The sequence below is a fragment of the Cyprinodon variegatus genome, unplaced genomic scaffold, assembly GCF_000732505.1.
Source record: "Cyprinodon variegatus isolate N-32 unplaced genomic scaffold, C_variegatus-1.0 Scaffold1707, whole genome shotgun sequence".
NCBI classification, from domain to species: Eukaryota; Metazoa; Chordata; class Actinopteri; order Cyprinodontiformes; family Cyprinodontidae; genus Cyprinodon; species Cyprinodon variegatus.
The window spans coordinates 86,387-95,016 of record NW_015152160.1 but is presented as its reverse complement, the minus strand read 5'-3'; the positions used below and the strand labels follow the sequence as shown (position 1 = coordinate 95,016).

The 8,630-nt window shown below is 34.9% G+C and overlaps 1 protein-coding gene across 1 annotated transcript; it reads left to right on the top strand.

Moving 5' to 3' along the window:
* The first annotated feature begins 2,294 nt into the window (after positions 1 to 2,294).
* dnajc15 (DnaJ heat shock protein family (Hsp40) member C15) lies at positions 2,295 to 7,301 on the top strand. The gene is made up of 6 exons (XM_015404356.1): positions 2,295 to 2,433; positions 4,728 to 4,779; positions 4,951 to 5,024; positions 6,460 to 6,536; positions 6,622 to 6,692; positions 6,962 to 7,301. The coding sequence occupies exons 1-6, from the start codon at positions 2,302 to 2,304 to the stop codon at positions 7,030 to 7,032; spliced, it is 477 nt and encodes a 158-aa protein (XP_015259842.1). The 5' UTR covers positions 2,295 to 2,301; the 3' UTR covers positions 7,033 to 7,301.
* The last annotated feature ends 1,329 nt before the right edge of the window (positions 7,302 to 8,630 follow it).

Here is an 8,630-nt window from a genome sequence, read left to right as displayed (position 1 = left end):
CCTGTCTGTAACAAACACAGAGGCCAAACAACTAAGCCAGAAAGCTCACAGAGTTCAGAATTTATCTTTACAAACCAGACCAAGCAACAGGAAAACGCCACAGTCATCAGAGGGTTAACATCAGCTAAACACTAGAAGATGGTTAGCAGAATATTTACATTATATAATTGTCTTTGTCCCTCTGTCGTCATGTGAACAGATGATCCACCTGCTACATTGTGTTCAGGGACAGGCCAGTTTGCATCAATACAGTCTGTTGAAATTTATAGTCTGGGCTATTTATATATATATCTATATGTTAAAATTATAAAACAGCTAGATTTTTATCCTCCGATTAATCATTAAAAGACATCTATAAATCTTAATTATTCTCATGAGCAGCCTGAAGCTGCCACACCAAAAATACATGTTTTGTCATTACATGTACAGATTAATGAAAAATATGCTCTCAGGGCCAGCATAAATTAAAAAAAAAAAACTTTAAAAACCCTTTAAAAAAGTTACAGTGAAGCCTAAAAGAAATACATTTTCATCATCCTAAGCCTATTCTATATTCGTGTGTACATAGATACAGTTGGGTTTTTGTTTTCAATAAGTTGTTATTTTGACAGAACTAAATGTAGAACTGAATTTATATTCAACTTTTTCATGTTCTGATTATTTTCCTCTGTAGAAATATTACAATAAAAATTACACTGTAAACGATAGTCTTCAGTTCATCCTTATAGCACTTTTAAAGCTTGGGTTAACTTTTTTGGGGGGGTTGGGGGTTGAGGACCCAATATCAATGTCTTTCATGGGCCCCAAATTCCATGGCAACCCCCCTGCTTGTAACCATCTATCAGTTCTTGTCATATTTGACAGCAGAAACCAAACAAGATAAACATGGTACTAGACAAGGGTTTAAAAGAATGAGGCTTAGAGGAGATGATTAATGCATTTAAAGAATAGCTTTAAAAACAGAATCAGAAGGCAAAATTAGGTGAGAACAACATTAATAAAGCATATGAAATATTTTTTAACAAATTGTAATTATTATATGACAGAAAGTGCCCAAGCATTGATTTAAAAAGTGTGACAGCAGCTGAAAATGTGGACAGTTATAGAAAGGAAGTTTGTGGCTGTGATAATTAACGTCACATTCAACATGTTAAAACCAAATTAGGTAAAAGTATTCGAGTTCTCAGTAAACATTTTTTCATACATCAAACTATGATATATATATTGCTCACTGACTCTGATGTATTTGAATTTCTGTGTGGAAGTTCGAGGCAAAAACCCACAAATCTTCACTCCAGTCATTAAACACACTTTAGAAAAGAGCCGTCAGGGTGATTCTATGACCGCATGATTGAGTTATTTAGACATTTCAGGGAATTAAACATCAACATGTGTAATGGTGTAAATACTGCAGTGTTGCTCAAAGTGAAAATCTCAACTGCTACTTTATTTATATGCAAATAATAAGAAAACAAGTGAGATCTAAAATAGTTTTGTCATTATACAATGAAATTATTTTGATATAAGTATAATTTAGGCTATTTAAATAAAGTATTACAAAGTTTGTGTAGTGACTGTGTAGTCCAAGGCCCTAGCAAAGCTGACGGCTGACCTGGCTCTTAATGAAACAGTATAATATTATACTACAATATAATTTTATTTCTTAAGGTAATACGAAGGGTTTTAACTATGTGCTTTACATTTTTTATGTGCCTAAATAATCTGTAATAATAATAAGGGATCACCCAGCCTATCTCATTCTACAAAACTGCTGTGAAGGTTTTTATTTATATATATATTCATACAATAGAGAAAGCTTTATTCCCTAGGCTTTTTAAAATGTTTTTAAAATGTTTTACTTTGTAACACCGGGGGTTAAAGGGCCTCTTTAAATCGAAAGTAAAAGGTTGTTGACTGTATTAAGGAAAAGATTAATTTATTAGATATTTTGAGGAAGAATTTTGGGAGTAAACATATTCAAATAGTTATTTGATTTTTAAAGAAAACTAAATTATTTAATGTATGTGTATGCGTGTCTGTATATATATATATATGGTTGTTTTTCTTTTCCTTAGAAAATAATAATAATAAAATAATAAACAAATATATGTTTATTAGTAGATAGTCCATCACGAGCCACACTCCATACCAGTAAGTGGCGGTAATGCTACTAAATGTTTGTGCCAACCGCCAATAAATCCAGCAAGAAGAAAGAAAAGGTTGAAGTCAGATCTGTGGTCCAGGAAATGGGCAGAAATTCTTTAGCGCGGAATTTTATTTTGAAAGAACTGACCGGATACGATGAGTTCGTCGTTACGTCAGGAAGGCAACATGGCGAGCACCGGCGGCTCAACACTGGAAGAAACGATGCGATATGCGGAATATTCCTCTAAAACAAATGTCAGGAGTGATGCAGAAATAGACAGGCAGTTGGTAAGTTAGCGAGCTGCGGTTTGTGGTGTTTATCGCGTCTATCATCCTGAAATAATCTGATTTTAATAACAAGGTCTGTAGGTTTAACCTGGTGACCGCTAAGTATCATCATGCTCAGTTACGTCAGAAACATGAGATAAAGCACGAAGACGAAGCGCGTTTGGTAATAAACAATTATCACTGGTTTTTATTATTTATTTTCAGTCATTATCACACGATTTAAAACTGACATAGGTAAAATATTTATAACATTAGTCAGGGTTTATTGATTAAAAGCCATTGGATTCTTGTCCAGGGCTGGAGCTAGATGGGGGGCCAGGGGTGGCCCTTAGCCAATCATTGGCCACCCCTACCAATTTTTTCCCCTCTAATACAGACAGTGACAGTAATACTCTCAAGTGGAATATTAAAAACAATACAATTTTTCATTTATTAACAATTACTTGACAACAATAACACTGTGGTTAATTATGCACATTATATTACTAACATTAAATATGATAAGTTCAGAATTCATGCTCTTTTCAGAACTAGATATTGTGTTATATGGGGTAAAGAGAAAATTACGTGAAAATTACCCCAGAACTCAAAGCTGAAAGAATTTTATTCACTATATACCTTTTATCCAGAAAGCACAGATGTTTAAATATATATGTGTCTATTTGTTAACAAAGGCTGTAAGAATGTAAAGTTCATCTTTATTTAGAAAATATTGATGTTATGCTCATTACTTTTCCTGTTGAAACAGTGTAGTTTGACCCTGAGGTTCTGGTGCCTATCTACTTTCGGCCACCCCTCAGTGTACATTGGTTATTGCCTGGCCACCCTTATTAAAATTTTCTAGCTGCGCCTCTGTTCTTATCGCTCACCACTGAGCATGGAGATATAAAATATTTACACTATTGGCAGAAATAGAGATAGAAATCAAATCCAACCATTATGGCTGTTGGAATAAATCACTAATAATTGTATTTTTTTCAAACCTGTCGCAGTCGATTTATTAGGTTTTAAAGGAAGTCTGAGAGATATTTAAAAACTGTAATAATATTTTTTTTTAATTTTAAAATTTAAACCAATTTTTTTTTGCCCAGTGAAGTTAAAAACTTAACATTCTAAAAATAAGGACAAAATATGGGCTGTTTTTAATTTTTAGGTTGTGACATATAAATCTTTTTCAACCATAGTCTTTTGTCCACTGCTGATAACCGGATTATAGATGTTCATAAAGCTTTAATGTTTGTTTTCCGAAGAACTATAGCTGCAAAAAAGTCTCTGTTTAAAATTAACATCGTTTCAGCTGGGAAATCGGTTTATAGAAATAGTCTGTAAGCCGTCTTTCTGTGTCAATCAGCTTTTAACCGTTGTTTACTTTAACTATTGAATGACTTCCCTGGTGTTTGTTTGTTCGCATAATGCTGTTCTGTGATCAGGTTACACCTTCTGATCTTGACGGGGTTTATTTACCGTTTCACTCATTGATTCATGAACCTATTAGCTGTCCTTCACTTCATTCAGCGATCCATTAATTAAGCCGTCCACCTAAGTTTCTTCACGTTCGACATTTTAATCCAACCTAATGTTTAAAAAAAAAAAAATTTTTTAGTTTTATTATCTTTATTTCCACTTTAGAACTGGCTCATCTTTACAGTTGAGTTTTGAAAAGTGTCAAACTTATACAGGAGAAATATTTAGAAACCTTACATAGTTTAACCAATAGGGCCCTCTGTTGCCCAGATTAGAGAGGCACCGATCCGATACCTGGATCACATATTGGCTCTGAAATTTACTAATTAGCTGGATTGCATTTCAGCAAATTAGACATTGGATATCGTAGATTCAGTCAAGTAAACTTAACATTGAACTGTAATTATTTTTTTTTTTTTTTTGCTGTTTTTTGTTAATGGATAATATTGTTGCTTTTTACTTTTAAGTGTTTAATTCAAGGCTAAAGCCTTCATTAATATGGCAAGATGTATGGTTCATTCATTCAACAGTTGAATCGTATCAGATATTGGCCGATACGCTCAGTACAGCTATCTCACTGGATCGGTATATCTCTAGCCTTGATGGGTTCTGTCTTTTTTATTTAGCAGCATAATGACTTTTTATTACCGGTAATAAAGGTGTAAAAAGAAAAAACTGCCACATAGAGGTTAAATGTCTTTCATCTTTATATTTAATTTTTTTTTAGCCTTGTGTCATTATCTAACATACTATGACAGAAGATGTAATGCATTAAGCTAAAGCCTTTGTGTTACTATGGTTACCGACCAGTTTAACCTTCTCATTGACAGGGAGGGACTCTGATTGCAGTGGGCCTTGGTGTAGCTGCTGCAGGATTTGCAGGTGAAATAACATGAAATAAAAAGCAGCCTTCATTTACATTTATTCTATTAAAGTTTATTACTTCTGCTGTTAAAAGTGTTTGTGTAAAAAAAAAAAAAACACCTTTTATTTTCAGATGTTTAACATCAAAGAGCTAAAGTTACGTAATTAACTATTTTCCTTTGTCCTCAGGTCGTTATGCATTCCAGCTGTGGAAGCCACTGGGACAGGTTTTCTCTGAAACAGTCAAGAAGATGCCCTCATCAGTAAGCAAACACCTGAATATTATCTGTGCTGTTTAATTTATATCTATTCAATGGAACTTTCGAGTTTTTCTCCAGATTTAAAATGGTAGATTTTAATCTCCAAAGAAATCTGGATTTGCTCTAAAAATCAGTTTCCTTTCATATCTATTACATATAAAAATTATTGCAAAAGTATTAAGACTTTCTTTTTAACAGACACTTCCTCTTTAGTGGATTAGCTCATAATAAATGTTTCAGAGTAGAACAGATTTAGGAAAAAGAGTTGAAAATGTTCCATGAAGGAAAAAAGTATCCAAAATGTGTAAAAGCTCTGATTGCACAGTGATGTTTGGTTTGTACATTATATTACAGTATTTTAATCGAGATTGACAAATCTGCTTTATTAAATTAACAATAATCAGCTTTTTATATTGTTGACCTACAGAATGGAAGAATTCATTTGATATTTTTAAGTCATTTTTTTCATTTCCACTCTTTATCTAATTGTGGTCCATATTAAATATTACCAAAGCATATTTAAAGTCGTAGGGAAATCATATTTAAATGTCAAATCATTCTGGCTTAAACATGTATATAAATGTATTCTTTATCAGACAATATCGTCCCAAAATTTAGAAAATTTCTATTTGAAAAAAAAAATCCTGTTTTAAAATCTGTCTTTGGTTTTTTTGGTTATTTTATGCAGGCCAGTTAGTTATACGTCAGCCTGAACACCTAAATTCAGCCAATCATATATCAACGGTCATCTGTCAATCTATTTTTTTCAGTGATAGTATCTGGATTTATATGTCGCAGCTAATATACCTAACGGTTGAAATAAGAAATAAGAATCATTATACTTTACCATAGAGTTCCGTCCCAGTGTTCACGGGACGTCTGCATCTTCGGCAGGCGCAGAGCTAACAGAACTGGCAGCGTTGCGAGGCAAGGGCTCAAACATGTACGTCTGTAAGCCTTCTACACCAAACCAAGCTTCTGCCACCCTGGCATCCTCTTCCACAACAACTTTATCCCCATTTTCCTCCTCTAAATAAAAAATGTATGACAGAGGAGACTCACCCACGATCTCCGACACAAAACTCTCCTCCTCTTGCATGTTTCCGCTGTCCATAGCGTTCCTTAGCAGTGTCGTTTCTAAGTCACCAATTTGGTCCTACTTGGTCCCAATTTAATTTCCCATTGGGAACCTACTAGCACTAAGTTGCTAACTGGTTAGCAGGATGCTTCAGAGACACTGACCACAATCACACTTGCTTGTGAACCTTCCGCCACAACAACCCTGCCCCCTTGATAAACACTCGTGTAAAGTCGGGCACAACTTAGGAGAATTCGGAAATGCAACGATTGGAACATCCGCTTCCCTGCGACTTTAATAAATAGAGCTTTTAAATGATTCTCAGTCGGTAACTGAACCTCCAACCTTATGTCCTCTCAGGCTTTCTCATCTTATTACAAAGGAGGTTTTGAGCAGAAGATGTCGAGGCGGGAAGCAAGCCTCATCCTGGGCGTCAGGTAGGAGGCAGAGTCTGGTAATGTGAATATTACGTTTTTTTCCTATAGAAGAAAACAAACACTTTTCTTTGTGTGTCGTGTTTAGCCCAGCTGCCACAAAGTCTAAAGTACGTGAGGCGCATCGGAGGATCATGGTCCTAAATCATCCAGATAAAGGTAAACTAAGTTCCACTGGTTCTGTTCCACAGCCAGACTTGCTGCAGTTATACCAATAAAAACAAGAATGACATAAATCTAACTAAACCTAAGATGTTATCCATCTTATGCTGTGGTTAAACATCCCTTTCATTATTTAACAAGCTTGTGAGCAGCTAAATCTTTAAACGTAATAAGATTTACCCCTGAAAGGTAGATTATTATGGTGTACATTTTTATGTGTGTGGGTTGCTTTAAGTGTCATAGGTCTGATTCGTGTTTGTGTGTAGGTGGCTCTCCGTATCTCGCTGCAAAAATCAACGAGGCCAAAGACCTGATGGAAAAGGAGACTCGCCGATGATGATGATTACTGCTGCATTAATGTCAGAACTACAGCTACACTTCCTCTCAGGCTCATAGAAAACAAAGTACAGATTATGAATTAAACACATTGTTTTGTCTTTGTTTATACAAATAATCTTTTAAAAGGAAATAAACTGGTTGTAAAAAATGTAAAGTCACCCCCTAGTGGTAGCTGACTAAAATGCAGCTGAGCTCATTTGTGTATTATGATAATAAATTATGTTAATAGCAATGTACATATATTAGCATGTAAGGTGTTCAATAAAGATTTGCTTAAAGAACCTTGGAGTGAGAAATGTGTATTTGTACATAAAAAAAAACAACTTTTAAGCATGTGCAACTGTTGCTTGTACATTAACAGTGTTATACGAGCCTCTTGCTTCATGTTAACAGGGATCAAAATATTTTAATCAAACTTCTCAGTGAATCAGATCAGTTGAGCTTAAAATTAAGTGTCTGCTTTCATCACCACGTGGCGTTACTGTAATTATCTTAAGAGCCCATCCTTAAAGATGTGTCAGTTTCCTAATAAACTGCAGAGAGATATAAAAACATGTTCTATACATATTTTCTGTTTTTTTTAAAATACATTAGAGCTATTTTATAAGTTCTAAAATATATATCAAGGCTCTAAAGCTTAAAACACATTGCACGGTAAAGAAATGTGCTTGTGGTCCAGGTTAATCATGAAGAGCAGCTTTTAAAAGAAAAATTGAGCAAACTTTGCTTCGCAAGCCTGGTTAACAAAACAGGATCAGTGTTTTCAACCCTGAGAGCTCTGCTGACAGGAACGCTAAAGCAAACACTGTTTTAGTGTTTTAACAACTCAGAAATCTAGAGCATTGGGACTTTAGGTCATTGCTCTGCACTTTCCTTGGTCCGCTTTAAGACGGCAGTGAAAACAAACAAAGACCCCTAATTAATTGGACTATAATGTTCTACAACTCAAAGGTGGACAACATAGAGCTAACTGGAGATTGAGTTGGATTTCCAGCTACAGCACTAAATGCAAGGTTAGCAATGTTGAACTATATATACATCTACACTACCGTTGGGGTCACATTGAAATGTCCTTATTTTTTAAGGAAAAGCACTGTACTTTTCAATGAAGATAACTTTAAACTAGTCTTACCTTTAAAGAAATACACTCCATACATTGCTAATGTGGTAAATGACTATTCTAGCTGCAAATGTCTGCTTTTTGGTGCAATATCTACATAGGTGTATAGAGGCCCATTTCCAGCAACTATCACTCCAGTGTTCTAATGGTAAAATGTGTTTGCTCTTTGTCTCAGAAGGCTAATTGATGATTAGAAAACCCTTGTGCAATCATGTTCATACATCTGAGAACAGTTTAGCTCGTTACAGAAGCTACAAAACTGACCTTCCTTCCCTGCTACAAACAGGCTCTAACCAGAGTAGAAAAAGAAGTGGGAGGCCGCGTTGCACAACTGAGCAAGAAGATAAGTACATTAGAGTCTCTAGTTTGAGAAACAGACGCCTCTCAGGTCCCCAACTGGCATCTTCATTAAATAGTACCCATAAAACACCTGAAAGAAAAATGAAGATGTTGTGGAAGAGGACGCCAGGGCAGCA

Excerpts from the sequence above, each read along its gene's own strand:
- dnajc15 (XM_015404356.1), top strand. The coding sequence starts at position 2,302 with ATGAGTTCGTCGTTACGTCAGGAAGGCAACATGGCGAGCACCGGCGGC. Across the intron at positions 2,434-4,727 it reads CAGAAATAGACAGGCAGTTG|GGAGGGACTCTGATTGCAGT; the intron begins GTAAGTTAGCGA and ends TCTCATTGACAG. Across the intron at positions 4,780-4,950 it reads AGCTGCTGCAGGATTTGCAG|GTCGTTATGCATTCCAGCTG; the intron begins GTGAAATAACAT and ends CTTTGTCCTCAG.